The sequence below is a fragment of the Pollachius pollachius genome, assembly GCF_949987615.1.
Source record: "Pollachius pollachius genome assembly, chromosome: 1".
Lineage (NCBI taxonomy): Eukaryota > Metazoa > Chordata > Actinopteri > Gadiformes > Gadidae > Pollachius > Pollachius pollachius.
In genome coordinates, this window is record NC_136934.1 from 28,249,525 (window position 1) to 28,273,838 (window position 24,314).

Sequence of the window (24,314 nt, forward strand, 5' to 3'; positions counted from 1 at the left end):
CTAATGATACTGCAGTGTTTTCCCCAGGAAATGTCTTAGTCAAGGTGGTCGCTGCCGTTTAAATTGCATTCAAAAAGGTTTATGACACTATTGTTGTGAACAGTGTTACCAATGCATTATTTATCTTTATCTTTGTACCTGATGGAAATATGTTACCTTCCCCTACGAGAGTTTTGTACTTTGTTAACGCATAATAATTAAGAAAAAAATTTGTTTTTTTATACATTGGTAATCAAGGCGGGCCTTAACCATACAGTACTTGGGGAAACACTGTACTAGTACTACTACAGTGACTTATTAATGATACTACTACTACTACAGGGACTTACTACTGATACTAATAATGATACTACTAATGATACTACTAAAGTAACTACTACTACTACAGGGACTTACTAATGATACTACTAATGATACTACTACTACAGGGACTTACTAATTATACTACTAATGATACTACTACTACAGAGACTTACTAATGAAACGGCTAATGATACTACTACTTCAGGGCCCTGGGTTGAGTTGGCTATTGCATATTGTCATAATGCCGCTATGACTTCAAAATAGCATAGGAAATATTGCATGCTGTTGTCTGGTTGTTTACCTGCTGTCTCCTTTTGAGTTGGACGGTGGCGGGTGGAGGACGGTCTGGTTGTCCTCCATGTCCACAACACATTTTGTGTTCAATTCCAACTCTGCAGAGACAAGTTTGTTTCAAAAGTAAGGCCCTTTGAAGGATAGTAACACTGAGCAGTAGTCCTCTCTATGAGGGACAGTAGTGAGCAGTAGTCCTCTCTTTGAGGGAAAGTAACAGTGAGCAGTAGTCCTCTCTTTGAGGGACACTGAGCAGTAGTCCTCTCTTTGAGGGACAGTAAAACTACTGAGCAGTAGTCCTCACTTTGAGGGACAGTAACACTGAGCAGCAGTCCTCTCTTTGAGGGACAGTAACACTGAGCAGTAGTCCTCTCTTTGAGGACAGTAACACTGAGCAGGCGTCCTCTCTTTGAGGGACAGTAACAATGAGCAGCAGTCCTCTCTTTGAGGACAGTAACACTGAGCAGCAGTCCTCTCTTTGAGGGACAGCAACACTGAGCAGTGGTCCTCTCTTTGAGGACAGTGTTTACTGAGCAGTTGCCCTCTCTATAAGGGACCGTACCACTGAGCAGTAGTCCTCTCTTTGAGGGACCGTACCACTGAGCAGTAGTCCTCTCTTTGAGGACAGTAGCATTGAGCAGTAATCCTCTCTTTGAGGACAGTGTTCACTGAGCAGTAGTCCTCTGGTTGAGGGACAGTAAAAGCGAGAAGTATTCCTATTTTTGAGGGACTAACACTGAGCAGTAGTCCTCTCTTTGAGGGACAAACACTGAGTAGTAGTCCTCTCTTTGAGGGACAGTAACACCGAGAAATAGTCCTCTCTGTCGGGGTGGAGGTTGATCAGGGTGGAGGTCTTCACCACCACGTCCGTTCAATCGGCTTAGCCAAAACTTTCTTACAGTCAAATATCGAATAAATGTAACTTAATCCAAATAAAATTGAGACAGTAACGAATATAAACACTTACCTCTGCGGTTCATGGGCCGAACTCGTACTGCAACTTTTACCTTTGAATCCGACATTTTGGTCCACTTTGCTCCCACCCAGTCTATCGATGTAGTTTGGGAATCACACAGACTTACGCCGGACCAAACGCAGTTTGAGCGAATTAAACAAGTCCAGACCACGGGAAGTGGAAATCAAATATACATTCAGTGTTTACATCCATCCAAGTCTGGGTGTGGAGCAGATCCAGCCCCCTATTCCAGACGGCATCCCGACCGCCATCTTCCTCTGGTCGCCCGCCTGTCCTCTGGCCTCAAGAGAGGGCTGTGTGGAGGAAGAGGATTCCTCCTGAAACACACCGGGAGGGGGGGGGGGGGGCATGCACATGTCGATCTAGCATATTGATTTATGAGCTACGACCATTTAACAGTTTAATACGCGTTTATAAACGATTATACAAGATGAATGTTATGAGTGACTGACACCTTCCAAATATTATCGTCCACAGCCTGTGTGTGCCAATCGCTCACGCATCAACAGGTTATGAACCATTATATGATCATGCAATGATGAATTCGTTATTATTTGTTATTCTTTTGAGATATGTCGACAAACACCGGATTACATTTTTTAAGAAAACATCACTTTCCTCATCAATTGAATGTAGGTTAAAACACATTTTATTCATGATTTCCCTAAATACTACCAAACATTATTTTTGATATTATTGCATTTCATATTATATAGAAGAATACATCTTCACAGCATGGTCTCCACTGTCCAAAACTGTTAGTGTGCTGTCCATGTTTGTACAGATAAGCCCAACTGGCCGCACAAGGTTTTCTCTGATAAGGGGAGTTAGCTTTTTGCCCTTATGCAGCTTCCAAATCATTGCCTGCTTGGAGTCAATAATAATCACATTTCCATCTCCTTCGAAAGCCACTGCAGACATGCACAGCCAGTCCGTGGACCCGAGGCTGAGGCTGAAGCTGTCTATCTGATAGAGGAGGCTGAAGTCTTGGTCATAAACTCTGAGTCTGGCAGGCCGGTGGTTCCAAGTGGGGTGTGACTCATCAAAGAGCAGATGCTCTACCACTGCGGTGGCCCCCGTCACCTGACAACAGGCCACCGCTCTGGGATGCTCCAGATCAGTAATGGGTGTCTGATGATCCAGGATGACACCAAGACCACAGTCCAGAGTGACCCGGGAGAGGATGCCAGTCTGGGAATCTGAGACCAGAATGTTCCCACGCATGTCTACGTCCACGCCCCAGGGCAGCTGGAACACGTCTGTGAGTGTCAACACGTGACACCCCCTGGAGGTGAACACTTTCAGAGACTTGTCTCCTGCGTCCGTCACCACTACGTGACCATTGGGAGTCACGGCCACGTCCAGTGGGTAACAAATGTCCCCCCTCCGCCCAAAGGCATGGAGCCTCCCCCCTTGGGGGCCAAACACCACCAACCGCGTGTCTCCATCATGCACCACCACCATGGTCCCCGAGGTCCCAAGCACAGCAATCCCAGTGGGGTTAAACAGTGTTCCCCAGCCACCAAAGGCAGAGCAGAGCTGCAGAGACCCCAAGACATGAAGGGCTTTCCCTCCGTAGCTTGGAGCACCAACTTCACTGTTCAACAGCAGCTCCTGCAGGTCGCTGAGGGCCTGGCAGTGGGAGGTGCTGTCAACATTGCACAGCTGTCGACAAAATGGGCACTCCAGCTTCTTCAGCACGGGGTGAGACAGAGCACCGATGCAGTCCAGGCAGAGCACATGGCCGCAGGGAAGGTTCTGGGGTCTGCGCTCACTCTGCCCTGATGGATTGAATATCTCAAAGCACACCTTGCACTCCAGCAAGTTGCTCTGGATCTCTCGCAGGATCCTCTCAGGGCTCCGGGTGCCCTGACTTCTTAGGGAATGAGGATTAACAGCCATGACTATTTGTAATAAACTTGATGTTTGTTATACACCGTCTTGTCTTCAAACAACATAAAAAATACTTAAATAAATAAAAACGGCAGAAAAGAAACCTGAGAATTAAAAGCAGCAGCCTAATATTTAGACAACAACCTTGGCTCCAGTAGGCCCAGCTAGGTCATGTGATATAGGAGTCTGCGCGGTTGGCACAGCACACGCAAGCAGGCAAACACACACACACACACACACACACACAGGCTCTTTGCTGCCCTCATTTGGAAATGAAGAATCACATTTAAGTTATAAGAGAGACAGAAAGGAAAAAAAACGTCCTTTGTGCTTAAATATGAGATGTCTGATCAGATAGAACAAAATCGGCATCAGGTCACTTGAAAGTTATTTGGTAGGTGAATAATCAATATATTACAAGTGCATAAACGTCATCTTGAAAGTAATGATTGGTGTTTCTTGAAATACATGGCCATTATATACCCCTCCATTGCAGCTATTTAAGTCTTTTAGTGTGCTGACGTGCAGACAGAGTGAAATGGGATCCTTCAGGAACAGAGGAGCAGCACTTGACAGCCAATCCTGAGCTCCAATGCACGGCAGTGAACTGCCAAGGCCAAGCAAGGCAATTTAGTCTTTCATAACATGTGCAACTTCTGGGACTTCATACACATAAGAAATCATGTTAACATTATTATATTCAGTTCATAAGTGATGCATTTCAACACCAACACATCTTCAAGCGTAACCAATATGCACTTAGAATACCTTAAGGTAGAAAAATAATAAAACCCTTAGGTGAAATAACAGTCTAAAGAGGTTGAAGAGGAAATGTAAAACTTTAATATTTTCTTAAATCACAGTGAAAACAACCAACATCAAGTCATCAAAATAGGAGTGTTTTGGCAAATTACGTCTAAATCCAGAGAATTTGTACCATTCCATAGCGTAGCCTTATATCTGGTCCACTTCACAAAGATAAGATCTGGATTGTCGGGGGTTCTTTTAAAGGACAGTGTTTGTGCCGAGATGATACTGAATTGGAAAGATAAAACACCCCTCCCGGATATGAGAATGATGAAATGTTTAGATAAAAGCGGGACATGCCCATAGCACACAGGAATTAAGAATGTTCCAATGACAGCGGACAGACATAAACAGAAAGAACCAGTGCCCCCTGTTGACAGTGAGAAACAGACATCCACGGAGTGCTAACATCCAATTCCTAAATCACTTGGATCAATTTGATACTTAGCCATTCAAATGCAATGAACTGAAGGCAGTAGGATGAATGTGAGTATAGTAATATAAGCTACATTGAAGACATGCAGAAATATAAATGATTACTCTCAGTTACCAGTACAGTGAAAAAAGATAGCAGCCATAAATGTACAGGGAGACTCAAAACCCTCAAACAAAAAAATCGCGACGATATGCACAAATATGCAAACTGTAAAGTATCTCAGATAAAACAGATCTGCTTGTGGAGTTTCAGGAAGTTGCTTAAAAAGTGTTTAAACTGTGCTTTGCTTGGTTCAGGCTAAACATAAGCAAACCTCTTAATCACCCTTCAGAATAAGATTGTTTTTTAATCGGACGCTTGTCCCATTCCGAGTGTCAAGTCCGAAGCAAAACAAAAAGAAGATAGATGACATTGAAAGTCCTTTTTCTTCACAAACAAAAATGTAAGGCTATTAGATGATTTAGACAGCCCACTTTTTATTTAACTACCCTCCCTCCTTTTATAGTTTAAGGCAACTACAAACTATAGCTGAGCTCATAAACTATGAATGATAATTTGTACCATAAGGATAAATGTGATAACAATGACCATGCTCTCAAATCTAGAATGAACAATACTGCATTGTCATCTGCATTACAGACATATTCTCACTGTTTCAAATCACAAACTGCAGGCACGCGGACAATCACATACACCCGCACACAATCACATACGCACGCACACAATCACACACACACACACAGGCGCACTCAGTGGTAAAGATCCCGTTTCTGTGACTTCACTGCTCAAATAGGAGTCTACTCCCATGGGTCACAAGCCTGAGAAGAACAGCTTGAAACAACACTGCATGGATCCGTCTAGCCAACTCCTCTTCCGTCTCCACTGCAACTCTTATATAGGCCAGCCCGTTCTCCCCGGTAACTGAAATGCACCAAGAAGTGATCCAACTTTTTCTGCTTACAACCTCCTCCTTTCCCTCCAAACCCCTTTGGTTGGGAGTACAGGATAGGCCTACCAGCCTCGGGCTCCAGTCTCTACTGGCTCTCCAGACCATTGATGGACTTGTTCTTTACACTGCCTTTTCCACGATTTCTTATGGCAGGGCTGTCTTCGTCCACGTCAAGATCTCCTAAAAGTGGATGGTGAAGATTGTAAAGCACTGATTATATAAATGCTTAAAAGGCACTAGAAAAACAAACTTTCAGTAGAAATTTCTTTCTATTGTCGCTGATTTAGGAAAGAAAGAAAGGCAAGTATACCTTTAAATCCTTCGGTCATGTGGTCTGGAGAGTCTGCATCGTTACCGTCGTCCCAGTCTGAGTAGCCCTGGAAACAGAAATAGACATACTTACAATTAATCAACACAAAACAGGTGGCTCTCTGTAGGGTACAAGTTCACCTTGGCCCGAAGCACACCAGGGACCGTTTTTGATAAGGAACAATAACTAAAATGAATACAACATGAAACTGGGCGAAAATAAGGCATATCCAAAGGGAATTCAAATCAAAAGGACACTAGAAATTCTCTCCAATATCAATATTTCCACAACAACAAAGGTGGTGACCATGCATGCTTTAGTGTTCTATTATCAGGAAAATTGCGACGGATGGAAAGCCGTCTTTCAAATCAGTACTATTATTAATGACAGAATGGACTCTTCACCTCAAACAGACTCTCTTACAACAGCTATTATTACAACAACATGCGTATGTGGGCACTTGGAGGGACCATGGAGTAATTTCTAATTAGTTACCGACTATTATGCATCCGTCCTAATTCCAGCTGTTTTGACTATTGTAGAGGTTGATAAGGTCATTTAGACATGTTATGTACCACCAGATGCAGCTTGAATGGGTCCTTTACAAAACGCCAACGACAGATGCAATTCCAACTACAGCTGTAATTAAGTAAACATACCTTTTCTTTTAGATCATATTTTTCAGCATACCACACCATTCCATATAGGCACAGGAATGTAATGAAGGCCTAAAAAGAGATAGAGATGCAGTAAACTAAATAAGTGGCTCACATTGGCACCCATTAACAAAAACATGACCTCAATATTAAATGGTACTGGAGTCATAATAAAAAATGCCTAAAAAGTCCTTTCAGTCCTACGGGCCTGATACAGCTTAGAGTTAATAGCAGGTTGATCTTACCACACACAGGAGCCAGAGGATCACATAGAGGACCTGGGTTTTAGAGAACAGGTCCTGGCCAAACTTTATGCAGGCCAAGGCCTCCAGGAAGGCTATTGCACTGGAAAAAAAAACAACATTGAAACCTAAATTTCCCAAAACACAAAGCTTGCTAATAAGAAAAAAATCCTTGGTTTGAAATCTTTCAATTTAATAAAACTTAAGCCCTTGGGACCAACTTATATGGTGACTATTTAGTACCACATGAAATGAATTGCATTGTGTTTTAATCATTTCTATTTTTTGTTTAGCAATCATAGCCTGTGGGTAAAGTGCATTCTAAAAGTAATTTCACCGCATTTTTATGTTGAAATACAGATTTTCTTTTAAATTGTATTAAACATGGTGGACCCACTGTCTAATGTGGGTGAGGTTCATTGACCAGTGTAGCAGTAGTGCAGAGAGAAACTCCATTCAGTTTCAAAGTGAGGTCTAGGCTTAAAGAGAAAAAAGCCTAATCCCCCTCGAACATTCGCAAAACTCCCAAAAGGTTGTTCCTTCATTAATTCATGAACTAATTGTAAAATATGTCTTACCCAAAAACCCAGCATTGCGTTCCAACTCTTTTGCATTGTGTATCTGTAAGGTAGGCATAATATTGCCTAACAAAGAAGGAAGAAAATACAAATGTTAAATCAAATGTTAATCCATACAAAATCTGCCAGATTCCAAGTAAAACCATGACTGAAATCCTATAGAAGCTATTTGAATACACTTGCTGGTAGTGTCTCAGCACACACAATACCATTCTCACCTGACGGTTGGAGCTGTAATTATTCCGACGAACAAGATCCGACACCAGCTAAGTGCATGGCATGCTGGGAAGACAAATATGTGCTTCAGGAAGAACGTGTTCAACTCTGTTAGCTTGAGGAGAGAGAGAGACTTTGAGTTAATTCTTGGGTTTAACAATATAATATGTTTACTATTGTTGGATTTCCATAATCTTAATTTAAGATTAATTCCATTTGGGAGTAATCCAAATAGTTAGTTGTGCTCCCTCTCCGAACTAGTGCATTGGCCTCATGGGTTCCCATGTAATATCAATTATACTTAAGGCTTCAAACTAGTGATGGGTCAGCCGCAAACAAGCCGGTTCAAAGAGCCGGCTCTTTTAAGTGAACGATGGGAATACAGCTCCCGACTACGAGCCGTTTCTTTTTTTTATATAAAGTTTGCCTAGGCAGAATGATATGAAGATCTCCGTGCTACATGTGCTCCGTGCATGCTATGCGTGTGTGCAGTGACTCACTGTCAGGTGCATGCATGCAACCAATCACGTGTGGATAGACAAGGATCATACCATTAAGCAAGCAGCAAGGGGTGGGGTTGCGCGTTGCGCTCATATGCAGTGAAAACAAATCGGCTGCAGCAATTTATTGATATTAGAATATTTCATTTTTACTTTTGAATACTAATAGGATGCATTGAATAATTTAAGTGATGTACAGGCCTACTAGCCTGGCTATTGCCAGCCCAAGATCAATCGTAGATTGCACGTTGGTCTGGGGAGGCTGATGTCATTTTCTTCAGCACAAGAGGCGTGATCAACAGGCTTAGTTCAGCTGACTCTGGACACAATTGGCTGCTTGCCGTCGCTTCCCTGTCATTCCTGTGTTAAACCAGCCAATAGCGCGCCAGGGGGGGAAGCCAGCTTGGTGATTGGCTCCCGCAAAAACGTATTGGAAGCATAAAGGAATGTATTGCTCTTCTCCAGACCCTTCTGCAGGGCGAATTCAAATTGCCGGCAGAACGGGCTGGGGGTACCCAGTCTACAGGCCTACACATATGAATCATAAGTCAAAACAGGCTACATTTGGCTGAATTATAAAAGGTATACACGGGTTGACACTTAGGTTTCAAAAGCACTTGCCCATCGGGCAAACACAGGTCATGTTCAACTTGCCCGAATGTGATGTTCACTTGCCCAAATTATAATCAGAATCGTGAACGGGCCTCTTTTTGCCAGGCACCCGCCCTGGTTTTGGGGGGCTCAGAAAACTCATCCTAGCTCAGACTGAAGCTGAATGTTAGCTTCCACACATGTTGTGTTAACAAACTTTTGAACAAACTTCAAAAATAACAAACTTCTTTCTTTACTTTACTTTTCTAACTTCGATACTATACCTGGAAAAATAACGATATTCTATACCATTTTCGATATCAGGGGAAAAGTGAAAGAGCGTACCCAAAGTAAATAGAGTATATCTCCACAACTGCAAGGGCGATAATGTCATCTTTGTGCCAAAAGAAAGATTGTTGTGCAAGTGAAATATTCAATGGGGATAATACTTGGTTAAAGTGAATAAAGCCATGGAACACAGCATAAGTGGAAGATAACATTTCCACCTGAAATAATTATAAGTTGGTCGTTATCAGTTGGGAGCGCTGTCTTACTATGAGACACAAATAAAGGTAGATATCTTACAATTTTGATACTTGACACCTCTATCTAAAGTTCAGCGCAAATATAATCGAATGCACCAAGCCAAACACTCGCAAATACACATATGGCCACTAGGTTGCGCTGAAGAACATGTTTTCTGATTGAAGGCAATTTACCTTTTTCTTAAGAAACCTTCTCTTAGTCATTGATTGTAAACACCATGTTAGGTTGCAAAATTTGGCCCAGACACTGAATTATCTGTTTATGGTGGTTTTATGCGATCAGAATCAACTTTGTGGACAAAAATCGCAAAGGTAAAACTTAAGTTGTTATTTGCGAGTTGTAGTCACAGAATGATATGGTTTGGACTGTTGGAATAAGTGGAGGCTCAGCTTTCATATAATCTATAGTTTGTGAGGGTCCAAATATCGTGAAAAAGATCGCTATTGCTGTGCATGTGCACAGTTATGAAACCCAAAACCGTGTTCTTGCATATGACTTTCCTTGGTAATTTGCCTCAATCCAAAGCACTTCCAAACCGCACTCCTCCATCACTACTCCATTTTCCTTCTACCTAAACCGTTCGCGGATGCGCTACACTTGAGGTGCTACACTTGAGGTGCTAGCTGTGTTGGCTAACCTTCAGCTAACACCTTCGAATCACTGCCAGAGACCGCACTGCGAGTGAGTGACAGAAGGCGGGGCTATATTCGCGCTGAAGCGATGCGTGTCTGTTAACTCGCTGTCCGAGAGAAGAGAAGACAGCTCGCTATTGCAAATACTTCTATTTTGTGTGATTTTGCAGAACAAAAGGTTGTTCTGCAGTTTCTAAAAACACTTGAATAAATAGCCTTTATATTAACATCCACCCAATATCCACTTGCCCGTTTGGGCAATCAGAAATCAATCTCAACTTGCCCAAATATTACTTGTAGTTTCTCCGGGCAAGCGTTAATGTCGAGGCCTGGTATAAGTGGTAATATGAAGAGCCGTTTGGGAGCCGAAAGAGCCGGCTATTGATGGTGAGCTAACCCAAATGATCCGGCTTCATAAGAAGAGCCGAAATTCCCATCACTACTTCAAACTCCTCTGCTCTCATCAGGAGTTTCAGTTATGGCGGGGACAGCAGGGGACTTGTCTTGACTTGTGCAGTCAGGACAAGTGCAGTCAAGATAAGTGGACTGACTCTTACAAGGACTGATTTCCATGTTTAACAACCAAGAAGATATTCGATCAGATTAGCGAGTTTACAATGCCTAGCAGATCCCAGATCCCCCTGCAAACACATCTAATCACCATGGGAGACCACAGGAAGGCTGAATTACCTGCCAGATGATCATGAACAAATAGACGCCGGTCACTCTTTGTAGAGAAGACTTGGGGTCGAACCAGCGCACATACGTCCAGCTGGCAGGCGTGAACTGGAGGGCGGCCCTCTTGATCTTCCCTGTGGTAGTGTGGATGTCTCTATAGGGAGAGTGAGAGATGGAGAGAGAGAGAGACAGAAGACTGATCTAAATAATAGCCTTACATTAATCACTTCAAGTCCAATTAAATGAATAGTGTGTAATCCACCCTTCTGAAAATAAACACCTTACATCGGATGGTATGCCTTATTGCTGTATACTGATTAGATTAGATAGATTAAGTGTTTAAACCCCAAGCCTAGTTAATGTGATGATTGGGAAGTTGTTTGACTTGAGTTCAATTGCAAACACCGAGCTCTGTATAATAAATAAAAACATCTGTATCTTGAGGTTGTTAGTCTACTAGCAGATTAATGTACCTTTCTTTAAAGCAATGAACAAGCAAACATGTTCAGATGAATGAATTCAGTAAAGCTATTTTTAAATAGGCAGTTAGTATTATATGCTATATCAGATTATTTACAGGTATATAAACACATCTCCTTCATCTTAGAAGAGGACCTACTTAATACTGGCCCAGTGGTAGGTCCTCATCTCCAGGAAGCGGCAGACGGTCATGCCTAGCCAGATGCCTCCTCCGTTACACAGCAGGATGTCCAGGATCACCTGGTCCCACCAGCACTCAGCAAAGTTGGGCAGCAGATGCATGAAGAATAACTAAAAGAGGAGACAGAACAAATGCTATTGAGAAATAAACAAACGTTTAGGAAGAGAATACAGTATATTCTTACATATTTGCAATTAATGAAGAAAGCATTATAACCCATGCTGGAGACACCCAATGACAGGGTGAGTGGCATAAGTTGTCTTATGTGAGGGGTGTCGAAGGCCTCATACTATATTTAACATATTCTGGTAGATTTGCATTGCTTTATATTACTTTTATTGTTATTCCTTACACAATCCTGTACTTTGTGCTGTGACACCCTCATCACCTATCTAGGATTAGTGCCTCTGATCTTCTTAGTGTGTCTATATTTTACCTCAGTGAGCTCCCAGGTGATACTGATGGTCCAACAAAGGCCATAGCTGCGAATAAGAAGGGCCTTCATACCCCACCCCCAAAAGTGGCTGAATGCAAAAATGTCAAAGTGGCTTAGGATCCTCTCCCAGGTGATCACATGACAGTTCACAGCATACTCCTGTAACAAACAAGAGACCAGAAGTTTAACCACCTGTCCTGGATCATTTTAATCCACATTGATTTTTTATGAATAATGTTTAAACCATTGCTGCCCATTTTGGGACCGTTTTTTTTTAGCACACGCCTTGCCCACTCTATAATTATTTTATTATATATACAGTGGGGCAAAAAAGTATTTAGTCAGCCACCAATTGTGCAAGTTCTCCCACTTAAAAAGATGAGAGAGACCTGTAATTCTCATCATAGGTATACCTCAGCTATGAGAGACAAAATGAAAAGAAAAAACACAGGAAATCACATTGTCTGATTTTTAAAGAATTTATTTGCAAATTATGGTGGAAAATAAGTATTTGGTCAATAACAAAAGGTCATCTCAATACTTTGTTACATGCCCTTTGTTGGCAATGACAGAGGTCAAACGTTTTCTGTAAGTCTTTACAAGGTTTTCACACACTGCTGCTGGTATTTTGGCCCATTCCTCCATGCAGATCTCCTCTACAGCATTGATGTTTTTGGGCCTTCGCTGGGCAACACAGACTTTCAACTCCCTCCAAAGATTTTCTATTGGGTTGAGATCTGGAGACTGGCTAGGCCACTCCAGGACCTTGAAATGCTTCTTACGAAGCCACTCCTTCGTTGCCCGGGCGGTGTGTTTGGGGTCATTGTCATGCTGAAAGACCCAGCCACGTTTCATCTTCAGTGCCCTTGCTGATGGAAGGAGGTTTTCACTCAAAATCTCACGATACATGGCCCCATTCATTCTTTCCGTCACATGGATCAGACGTCCTGGTCCCTTGGCAGAAAAACAGCCCCAAAGCATGATGTTTCCACCCCCATGCTTCACTGTAGGTATGGTGTTCTTTGGATGCAACTCAGCATTCTTTCTCCTCCAAACACGACGAGTTGAATTTTTACCAAAAAGTTCTATTTTGGTTTCATCTGACATTCTCCCAATCCTGTTCTGGATCATCCAAATGCTCTCTAGCAAACTTCAAACGGGCCAGGACATGCACTGGCTTTAGCAGGGGCACACGTCTGGCACTGCAGGATTTGAGTCCCTGGCGGCGTAGTGTGTTAGTGATGGTAGCCTTTGTTACTTTGCTCCCAGCTCTCTGGAGGTCATTCACTAGGTCCCCCCGTGCGGTTCTGGGATTTTTGTTCACCGTTCTTGTGATCATTTTGACCCCACAGGGTGAGATCTTGCGTGGAGCCCCAGATCGAGGGAGATTATCAGTGGTCTTGTATGTATTCCATTTCCTAATAATTGCTCCCACAGTTGATTTCTTCACACCAAGCTGCTTACCTATTGCAGATTCAGACTTCCCAGCCTGGTGCAGGTCTACAATTGTGTTTCGGGTGTCCTTTGACAGCTCTTTGGTCTTGGCCATAGTGGAGTTTGGAGTGCGACTGTTTGGGGTTGTGGACAGGTGTCTTTTATACTGATAAGGAGTTCAAACAGGTGCCATTAATACAGGTAAACAGCCTCTTAAAGAAGAAGAAGTTACAGGTCTGTGACAGCCAGAAATCTTGCTGGTTTGTAGGTGACAAAATACTTATTTTCCACCATAATTTGCAAATAAATTCTTAAAAAAAGATTCTTTTTTTCATTTTGTCTCTCATAGCTGAGGTTTACCTATGATGAAAATTACAGGCCTCTCTCGTCTTTTTAAGTGGGAGAACTTGCACAATTGGTGGCTGACTAAATACTTTTTTGCCCCACTGTATATATATATTTTTTTTTTGCTTAATATGATTCCAACCTACATGACAGTCTCACTTTGTCAGTTAGTCAGCTGGAGCCTGACATTGAGGTACTTTTAAAAAACAGTCTTCATGACTCCCACTGATATAGGCCAACACTGATGTGTTGGCCTAGGCCTCCAATGTGTCACCTTGGAGTATGTTCTGCTCTGTATGATTAATGGGGGCATATTGTCCCATGTTACTTTGTTTATTGCACTAGTAAATACAGTACTGATTTCTACAAACCTTCTCATGCTGTTGTCCAATTCTACTACTATTAGTGATTTAAGATGATTGTTCAAACCAGTGAAGAATGTATTTTGGTCCCATGGGGGCATGTTTTGTGCCATTTTACTTTGCCTATTGCACTAAATGTCTTTGTATTTGAAGATATAGGCCCAGTAATGTTCCATGTCAGTCTTCAAATATTTCATAGTGCTTCAATTATTTTTCAAATTTAAAAGGAGCCAGATTTTTTGTTGATTGTTCAGTACATTTTTTGAACATAAATGTGAAGCACAATAAACAGTGTTAGTCATTTTTCCAAAAATTATTTTTTTGATAGTGTTAATTTTGCACATGCATGCTATATATACCCATATTTAACTTAATGTACTGCGAAATTAACATTTTGGCCCACAACCCTCCCCCAAGATTTAATTTTGGCCCTCACCTGGGAAGAATATGGGTAGACAATTCATAATATAACTCACCATAACATCGGCCTCTCGCTTAGCATAGCGTAGGTTTGGGTCTAACCAATACATGAGCTGTTTAACCTGGTCCCAGTTGAAAAATATGATGAACACCAGGAAGAGAAAGTATAGGACACTCAAGCCTTCAAAGTGTGGGAATAAAGAAAATTAAAGTCATTAAAAATCCACAGGGAGCATAGAGTTGAGACTATTAATATTAAAACATAAAAGAGATACTTACCAAAAACCATGCGCCATATTGCAGGATGCGGCCTGGTGAACGGCCCTGAAAGGATTTAAAGGCAACATGATTGAATTGTGCCAACAAGCCTATGTACTTAATGAATAAATGCCAACAGATGGTAAAATATGGATTTGCAAGCCCGCTTTGTAATTAAAATAAAGTTAACTTGCTAACTTACAAGGAGGAGGGGTTGACTACCCAACCAGCTGTAGATAATGTTATGTGGGTAAGCCCAGTGCTTTAATCTGTGGTCAAAACAATCCTACAAAAATAATTTCATGAGCAAGTTGAACTTGAAATTTATAACATTACAATTATTTTCCACAGATTATTACTGTGGGAAATTAGTTAATTAATTAGATTCTACTTGTGGAGGTAGACGAAAGAGAGTTCCGGTTGTTTTTTAAAGTTAGAAAGATTTTGGATATTCAACAAATATTCAAACTCTGAATTAAAGTGAAATAACGGGTATGAGTCTGTGTGTCTAGGTGAAGGTGGAGAAGGTGGAGCAGCAGCATTCCTCTCTGCAGAGCCAGCGTTTGGTTAATAAAACAGGCAAATTACAAAGTACCCTTCCCTCAAACAAAGCCTAAGTAAAATGCAATTAGACCGGAGAGGTTTCACGTTTCAAAATGTTCACAATTTATACAGTAAATAGCAGGTTAAGATGTGCATGGCCAGTTGAGTGCCAGGGTGGGTGTTACTACATAGACCAGGGGTTTTCAAACTTTAAATGTGTGTGGACCACTCTTTATAATAATTTATAATCGCGGACCACCTTATAATACACATAATAAAATATGTCTACCCACAGTCCTGCCTGAATTACCCGCACCTCTTAATAGGCATATATTAGCACTAAAAGTAACACAGCATCTGAGCACTGAATTTCAAAGTTCCCTCCTAGCCACTAGACCAGGGGTCTCAAACTCGCGGGATGAAATATTGTGGCCCCCTACTTGACAAAGTTTAGTGTTAGTGCGGCCCACGGTTTGTTGTCAAACGCACATTTTTGCTGAGTCGCTTGCCACGCTTTTTTTATCACTTGTGATAGGGTGACCAGACCAGATGTCCCGGTTTTGCCGGGACAGTCCCAATTTCGAGTTACGTGTCCTGAGTCCCGACAAAAGCCAAAGGACGCTAAAATGTCCCGGTTTCGACCAACCGCTATGAAATGTCCCCTGTTGTCTGCGATTACATAGCCAACGTGATCTAATTATAGCCCGATCATTAACTTAGATTGGGTCAGTTGTGCTACTTTTTTTTGTGGAATACTTGATGTGGCCCAGCCTGACCCAGACTCTACCTCCAGCGGCCCCCAGGTAAGTTGAGTTTGAGTCCCCTGCACTAGACCAAATATTCTGGAACGTTCTAATCTTTGCACTAGCCTATTTTAGTAATCACACAATACCTTCAATTTAATTTAAATTGTATATCATACATACATATTTTTAATTTTTTATGAAAAATATTATGTTATATTTTAGTTTGCTTTTCCACAGACCAGCTGCAGTACCGTCGCGGACCACAGTTTGAAAATCACTGACATAGACTATATAGAGCCCGTTTTAAATAGTAAAACCATTGTCAATGTAAAGGAAACACTATCGTCACCGATAATGTCATTATCTATGACGGATTAAAAAAATACTAATAAAAAATGACGTGACCAACCAAGTGAAGTCTATGTGGGAGACATTGAATTAGTTTGATGGCTGACATGAGCCACTTGTCAAAGCAGCAGCTAAACTAGATCGACATTTAAATGACCGAATTAGTTTTCACCGCGGATGTGTAAGGGGCATCTGACGCCATGGACATGCGACATGTAACGGGCCGTTAAACGTGAATATTTCTCTGGCTTTGAAAATGGTTGGAAACGTTTGGGATAATGATGATATTTGCTATTACACAACAAACAACACTGTAGACGTTTTTAGATATTTGAATGCTGAAATGTTACATATGATACCTTTAACGCCTCGTTAGTGCTTACCGTTCGGAAAGGCCAGGACACTGATGACTAGGAAGAATGATATGACCAGGATAACCCCCACCCAGATATTACTGTCTGGGTTTCCATCGTCTCTGCATGTGCAAATGTCCAAATATGAAACAAACAAATAGCACGATGTCAGCACCAAGCAGTTCTTAAAGAGAGGCTACTCTAACACGTTATGTGTACGGGTGCCCGTCTCTACTGAACACTGCCGATCAAGGGTAGGATACATAGAGCCAATGTTTGATAGCTAAACCCTACTTGTTAGATATCTAGTGAACACAGGACGAGCTTGCTAACGGGATCTTGTTGCAGGATGTCAGAAAGTCCCTTGATGTGAACGTTACATAACAAGCAGTTGACCTTCTACACAGTCAAACTTCAACCAGCATATTAATACATGTGTCACTTATCAGTCGTTTTTGGCCACTATTTTCCACCAACTACCACCTGTCGAAGAAAACGGACAGAGAAGAAGACAGGGGAGGACTTGGTCCATCGTTCCTGTGTTAGCCGAGCTAAGCTACCAAGCCGAGGTGATCTTACCTCGCAAAGGCGAAGTACATGAGGCTGAGCACGGTGCATGTCAGCAGAGTGATGGTGTGCGGCTTGTAGAAGAAGTCGATGGTGATGTCCTCCACCTGCTGCTCGTTGATCATTCGGAAATGCATCCTGTAATTTACATCATCTTTGCTCAGGGTGTGGGAGCCGCCGCTATACATGGACGCCATCAGCCTGGGGAGCCAGGCACCTCCTCCTGGAGAAAGTCACCTCCTCCTTCTGGAGAAGGCACCTCCTCCCGGAGCCACGCACCTCCTGCTGACGCACCTCCTCCTCCCGGAGCCATCACGCACCTCCTCCTGACGCACCTCCCGGAGCCACGCACCTCCTCCTGACGCACCTCCGCCTCCCGGAGCCACGGTGCCGGAGACCGTTAGGAAATGGCTTCAAAGTTTAACACTTTACAATATATAATATACTAGATCTAGCTATATCTATATAAAGATATAGCTATAGATCTAGATATAGCTCTATATGTGTTAATAAATACAAATTAAAACGGGTAAGTTTTAATTACTTTATTATTTAATTTCTTCGAACCGTTCATATATTAATGTTATAATTAATAATATTTTGGGACTTAAAGAAAACAATTAGGTCTGTTTAGGTTGTCTTTGTTACTCTAGATATGGGTTTGTCCCCGCTTATATAATCAATTACTGTGTTATAGCCCACATGTAGACTGTGGTCAAATCGTAATACTTGTAGGCCTATATTTAAGTTAATAAAAATAAACTGCATGTGCAGTAGTGATGGATTTCATGATTATTTTCCTTGATTCAGTTCGCGTCGGTCAGTTCGCCAAGAAGAGTCGTTCAGAATCGTTCATTCGTTCGTTCCGCCGAGTTTCCGGTAGCGGTGAATTGAATCATGGAATGCACGGTTCGCAGCTCCTCCTCCGTTCTCATTCTCAAACGATCGTGGAAGTCGGTCATCAATCAACACAAGATTACAACTTTAACCAAAACCAAATGGGGGGATGTAGTTGGTTATTGGATGTTTAACATATCAGCAAGCAAGATAATAGACTTGATTAGCAATGATGGTGGGGGTCCCGGGTGAAGAACAAACCATGAAAGAACGAGACGGATTGACGAGACATCAAATATTTGATTAATCTGGCATGACACAGAAAGTACAAAGACAGCATGCATTTACCATTTCACTGATATTGAATCGTATTATCGTACGCTCCCTCACTAAGCCTCTTACCTCTTCACCACTCACAGTCAGTGAACAAACAGTGAGTCAGTGACTAGTGGGTCTGGGAGGAGTCGAGTCTGAGAACGAACGAGAGAGAAGAATCAGTTTGGTTCGTTCTTGTTAAAGATTTGTTCATTCAAACTGATTCTGTCGCGAACAAGGACGAATTAACATGATTACGGGCCCTGGACACAAACCAGCCATGGACCCCTACCAACACGCACTAGCACACCGAATTTGGTCACATATTATAACTCATGCAATCCACAATCACACACATTATAATGTAGCGCGCAGCCAGGAGAGAGAGAAAGAGAGAGAGAGAGAGTTTATCTAACCCCGCGGCTGCGGGCATGCATAGTGCCAGCCGCTCTTCTTAACGGCAGAACATTGAATCTGTCAGGTTAATATCAAGACTTTAAAAGCACCTAATGACTTCCTTTAATGAATTTCGTTAGTTTAAAATATAAAGAATTTCGCATCGTCACCTTCTTCTCGTTTTTTGTTAGAAAATGTTGAGATGGACGGTATTTGTTGTACCAGGGCAGTATCTTTAGTCTTTTTCTTTCTTTCGTTTACGCTTTGCCGACTCACTTACCACACGTTTCTCCATTTTCACTGTGAAATTGACTGTTGACCAAGCACTACGACATTGACGTAACGTCACGTTAATTTTTTTTTTAAATGTGATGTATTTATTTTGCAAATCAAAAACATTCAAATCCTTTTATGACCAAAATCTTGGCCATTTGAATAAAAAAAAAAACATTATATATATATATATATATATATATATGTATATTGTAACGACATATTCGTGTCTAATGGCATATTCATGTGTTCAACTATTGAATCATTTACTTGTACAGTAAAGGTATAGTCAATTATGGTGTATTTGCGCCACCTACTGGCGAGAGTTAGCGCCACTCCTTCTTTAGGATTTTATTTTGATATATTCAGCAACAGGAAGTTGGGTAAACAGTTCATTCCCAAAGACCGTTCGGTAAAGAAACCACATCGAGATAAACTCCTGTAAACTCCTGTTAACGTTCTCGCCTTGGAAGGCTTTTGCTTGTAAGTTGATGAAAACCAGTAGTATTAATGAAAGTTCATAACAGGATAATTAAGTTGTAACATTTCATGTTTATTGGACCACTTATATTTTCGTTTTATAAGTAAGCTACATGAAACAAAGGCCTCGTTAAGCCACGTTAAGACCATAGACCTAAACAGCGTGGTTGTAATGCAGCGAGAGTAATATCAATGTTTGTATTCTTTCTGTGTTCTTCTAGTTTTACCACACACACACATAATTCACAACTAACTTCACTAAAGAGAAGAAATCCAGCCCAAGGTGTCGTCTGTTTATTGAAGAAAAGTTAAATGGTTTAGCTGCCCGTCTTGTTACGGCTACAAGGACGGAACAGTAAAAAAGCAACCCGACATCGGTGGAACCACGAGGAGCCAGTCGACAGTTCATCCCGCTTGCCATCACTTCATCTGGTCACGCAAGGCCCGCACCAGCGCTGGAAGATGGAAGCAAACGCAACTGAAGACAGCCCAGGTACTCTCGGTAGCTTGGAAACAAGATCATGTGCCTCCATACAGTCAAGTCGAACATCAGCTAGCATGGCTGTCGCCGCTGCACGTGCTAAAGCAGAAGCAGCGCAGGCTCGTGCCAGTTATGTAAAGAAAGAGACTGAAATGATGCTTGAAAAGGCTAAGATTGAATGTGAGCTTAACAATTTAAGACATGGAATGGAAGTTGCAGCTGCCATAGCAGAAGCAGATGCACTTGAGGCAGCCACACAAGGGTCTGAAAAAAGTGAAAGACATTTAGTCATGATTGACACCAAAGAAAGGACAAGACAATATGTCGAGCAACAACAACAGGCTGCTGCTGAAATTGAAATGGCGAATGCCTACCATGTAGAGCAGTGGTCGGCAAATAGGGGCCCGCGGGCCAATTTTGGGCCCGCCATCTATTCTGTCTGGCCCACGAGATGACGTTAATTTGATGTAAAAAAAAAAATTAATTTGAAAAAAATTATTTTCAACCCCATATTTAAAAAAAAAAAAAAAAAAGGCATACAGCAATCCCATCAATTTCGAAACATTTATTGAGGTATAGATGATAGTCCTAAAGTGACAAAACAACAGGTGGAACATCTGTGCAGTTATCCATGACGCACAGGTTGGAACGGTATTGGCACGCGAGTGCGCGTAATCTTGTGCAAAAAAAACCCAAAAGTGTCCCGTCTCCCTCCTCCAGTGGGCAAGGTAAAAAATTGTGTACGTTTCGTTAAATTAACAACATAACAAGGTCTGCTCAAATGTGAAATGGCCCAATTAAAATAAAACTTAAAGAAAGTGAAAGATGAATGCACATTGTCCGCGTGGGAGAAGGATCTGCGCTGCTCCTGAATAAAGACAGAAAAAAGGGAATTTACAATTTAAATAAGATCAAACAATATAACTGGGCATTTTTTTTAGGCCTACTATTTAAAAAGGCCAGTAGGCTACTCACTTAATGGGAAAAGTGGCTCCTCCCTTCGGTCACAATTTTGTGGATGTCGGACGACAGGGATGTCACTTTTATTCTCAAGCAGTTCTCCAAGCTTGCATTGGTCAGACGGTTCCTCTCGTGTGTCTTGATTGCATTCATTGACGAAAAGCTGGACTCACACGTGTAGGTAGATGGAAACATCGTCAGCACATAAAGGGCAAGTTTCTTGATACCCATGTACTCTTCTGAGCATCCGATCCAGAAATCCTCCACGGAATGCGCACTAAACGCATCACGGACGAGGGAGCTTGACTGGAAATCGATGAGCTCCAACTGAAGCGTTGCCTCGCCCAACGAGCTCATGGTTGTTTTGGCCAGTGAGGAGAATTCCTCGCTTCGCGTGGACAATGGGTCGCGGACAAAGCCAACAATTTCCCTTGGGACACAGTAGTCTCGGAACCGTGACTGTAAGTTGTCCCGTAGCTTGTCAAGGAATTCAGTCATAATTCCTGTCACTCGCCCCCCTGCCTGTGATTTTAATGTTGCAAAGTGCAAGAGCCTTCCACTTGCTAGATCAGACTGGAACAACTCCAGCTTCCTTGTAAACGAATCCATCTTCTCGATCAGGTCGACAATGGTTTTCCCTCTCGCTTGTAGTTGCAGGTTCAGCTGGTTAAGATGGCCAAAAATATCAGTTAAAAACGCGATGTTTGAGATGGACATTTCACCTTCTAGAAAGGCCAGGTGATCGTCTGAAGCACGCATCTTGCTCATTCGCAGGAAAGTTTTCACTTGATCTAGTAGCGCACAGAAGCGCTCCAGTGCCTTTCCTTTACTTAACCAGCGCACGTCATTGTGAAGTAGCAGATCTTCGTAGCAGGCCTCTGACTCAGCAACAAGTTGGCGAAAAAGACGGTGCTGTGTGCTTGATGCACCCCGGACAAAATTAATGACTCTCATCACTTTATCCATGACACTCTTCAGCTCGCCACTGAGTCTGGCGCACAGGACACTCTGGTGAATTAGGCAATGTAGTGCGTGCATTTGTGGTGCTATCGACCTTCAATCGGGCCACCAGACCTCTGTGGCAACCAACCATGGCAGGTGCACCGTCTGTCACGATGAGGTTTATTTTCTCAAATGGTAGTGCATGTTGTTTAATCAATTCCTCCACTTTGGCAAACATAACATCCCCAATGGTGTTCCCTTCTAATGGAATTAGAGCCAACAACTCCTCCCTGAACTCCTTCCCATCAAAATACCGCACGTATATGCACATCTGACTGATATCAGTGTTGTCTGTACTCTTGTCAATGGCAACGGAAAAGTAGTTGGCCTGACTCAGGCCACTCATAATTGATCCGCGCACATCGTCAGATAGGCTCTCTATGCGTCGGGAAGCTGACCTCGCTGAGAGCGGCATTTGTTTCACTGAGGCAATCACTCCATCCATTGACTTATCTGTAGCCAGCTCCTCCAAAACAGCCACCATCACTTCCTTAAAAACCTCTGCGTCCGTAAATGGTTTGTTGTGACGGGTAAGAACCCATGCTGCTTTAAGGGACGCACTTGTAACCCTCTGCTGCTCGGTGAATGACCTGACAAGTATTTTGTTGCTGTGTGCATATCCAGCCTCCAATGCTTTAATTTTATTCGTTCGCACCTCTGTCCCAGGAGGATATGCGTTTTTGAACTGGCCATGTTTTGTCTCATGGTGTCTTCTGATGTTATATTCTTTGCAAACGGCAACAGCCTCGTTGCAAATGAGACATGTAGGCTTGGCATTAATAAATGCAGGCAGGATAAACGCATACCTCTGCTTCCATTCTTCTTTGTAGGTCCTGCATTCTGAATCAATTTTTCTTTTCAAGGCTTTCAACAACGACATTTTGCATCGATAACTAGCATAGCAATGTTCAGCTAATCATTTTTACACGTCATCTAAAAGAATATTTGTATACGGCAGGTTGCTAGGCAATCGCCTGTTTCATTTATGAAACAGGCGACGACACGAGATGCTGCAGGCGGCATAAAAACAGCGAACATAAGCAAATAAAGTTTTTTAATGGAATTAAATTAAATGCGTTTTAAAAGTTAGATGATGTTTATTTTATTTTAATATAATAAAATAAATACTAATTTAAATAGTAGACCCCCCCCCCCCCCCCCCCCCCAAAAAAAAAAAAAGCTATGGCCCGTGATGCCATTGTCTGAAAAAAAATTGGCCCGCGTCCAAACGTAATTGCCGACCCCTGATGTAGAGCCTATCGTGCACACAATGAAACCAGCCTCTCCATCAAGGCAGCGCCTCACTGCCACCACTAGAGAAACTCTCTTGCCAGAAATTGAAAACAATCAGACAAAACCAATCCCACGTCCACGGCTCGCTAAAACTCCACAAAATCAGACTCAATTCCAACCTGTCTTCAGGCCAGAGAAATTCTCAACCAGCAGCACAATTCCACCACGGCCACCAGATGGCAGCAAAGACACTTATGACATGGCCAAATTTCTTGCAAAAAGAGATCTCCTCACATCAGGCCTTACACAATTTGATGACACTCCAGAAAATTACCGGGCCTGGAAATCATCCTTCATTTCAGCCATTGAAGGACTAGATTTAAGACCAAATGAGGAGTTAGTCATGCTAGCGAAATGGCTTGGGCCTGAGTCAGCAAAACACGTGAGACGACTGCGTGCAGTACACATCGGCCACCCATCACGCGGTTTGCATGATGCATGGGAGAGACTAGAGGAGTCTTTTGGGTCACCTGAAATGATTGAAAAGTCCCTTTTTGACAAGTTGACAAACTTTCCAAAGCTGAACGGCAAGGACCCAGTGAGACTTAGAGAGCTTAGCGATCTCTTACAAGAAATCAATGCTGCCAAAGAGGATGGTCTCTTACCTGGGTTGAGCTATCTAGATACAGCACGGGGAATTGCTCCAATCATTGACAAACTGCCTCACAATATCCAAGAGAAATGGATCGGCCATGGCTTTAGATACAAAACAAAAAATAAGGTCACCTTTCCACCATTCATCGTCCTGTGCGAATTCATCTGCAATGAAGCACGAGCACGCAATGACCCAGGGTTCAGACTGTCCAGCCCCACAGACCATTGCAGGCCAGACACAGCCTTCAAAAGACCACAGAGGAGCTTGGTCAAAACGCATAAAACCGAGATTGTGCAGCGACATGACGAGTCAAGCTCTAACACAAATGACATTTCAAAGCAATGCCCTCTTCACAATAAGCCACACCCTCTGAAGCGGTGTCGAGGCTTTCGCAACAAATCCATCTCAGAGCGTAAAGCCATCTTGAAAGAGAACAGAGTCTGCTTCAAATGCTGTGCTTCGACCACACACTTAGCCAAAGACTGCGCTGAAGCAATACAGTGTCAAGAGTGCAACAGTGACCAGCACGTTTCAGCACTTCATCCTGGCCCACCGCCTTCACCACCATTCTGGCATGGCGGGGAGGAAGCTGAAGCCACCACGAC

At 42.5% G+C, this 24,314-nt stretch overlaps 3 protein-coding genes across 6 annotated transcripts in view; all 3 read right to left on the bottom strand.

Moving 5' to 3' along the window:
* kif13a (kinesin family member 13A) overlaps positions 1–1,835 on the bottom strand; it is a 105,816-nt gene extending 103,981 nt beyond the window's left edge. For all 4 annotated transcript variants that reach the window (XM_079755679.1, XM_079755678.1, XM_079755680.1 and 1 more), the window contains exons 1-2: positions 1,562–1,835; positions 605–695 (exon numbers count right to left, since the gene is read on the bottom strand). In XM_079755679.1, the coding sequence (XP_079611805.1) occupies positions 605–695; positions 1,562–1,616 (146 nt within the window). In that variant the 5' untranslated portion in view covers positions 1,617–1,835. The remainder of the gene's footprint in view (positions 1–604; positions 696–1,561) is intronic.
* Positions 1,836–2,278: 443 nt separating this feature from the next.
* On the bottom strand, positions 2,279–3,573 carry LOC307084071 (E3 ubiquitin-protein ligase NHLRC1-like; the record flags this gene model as incomplete). Its single annotated transcript, XM_079748215.1, has 1 exon — positions 2,279–3,573. The coding sequence occupies exon 1, from the start codon at positions 3,470–3,472 to the stop codon at positions 2,279–2,281; it is 1,194 nt and encodes a 397-aa protein (XP_079604341.1). The 5' UTR covers positions 3,473–3,573.
* Positions 3,574–4,283: 710 nt separating this feature from the next.
* ptdss1a (phosphatidylserine synthase 1a) lies at positions 4,284–17,304 on the bottom strand. Its single transcript, XM_079753043.1, has 13 exons — positions 17,090–17,304; positions 16,541–16,632; positions 14,542–14,586; positions 14,319–14,443; positions 11,702–11,860; positions 11,224–11,375; positions 10,617–10,758; positions 7,660–7,772; positions 7,442–7,507; positions 6,867–6,966; positions 6,625–6,693; positions 5,966–6,032; positions 4,284–5,835 (listed from the first exon to the last, which is right to left on the bottom strand). Exons 1-13 carry the CDS (start codon positions 17,272–17,274, stop codon positions 5,741–5,743), a joined length of 1,410 nt encoding a protein of 469 aa, XP_079609169.1. The 5' UTR covers positions 17,275–17,304; the 3' UTR covers positions 4,284–5,740.
* Between the last annotated feature and the right edge of the window lie 7,010 nt (positions 17,305–24,314).

What these genes read in the sequence shown, in the direction of transcription:
- ptdss1a (XM_079753043.1), bottom strand. Translation starts at nt 17,274, where the DNA reads ATGGCGTCCATGTATAGCGGCGGCTCCCACACCCTGAGCAAAGATGAT. An exon ending in ATTACAGCTCCAACCGTCAG is followed by an intron (nt 7,508 to 7,659) that starts GTGAGAATGGTA and finishes CTTCTTTGTTAG; the next exon opens with GCAATATTATGCCTACCTTA. An exon ending in AATATGATCTAAAAGAAAAG is followed by an intron (nt 6,033 to 6,624) that starts GTATGTTTACTT and finishes TTCTGTTTCCAG; the next exon opens with GGCTACTCAGACTGGGACGA.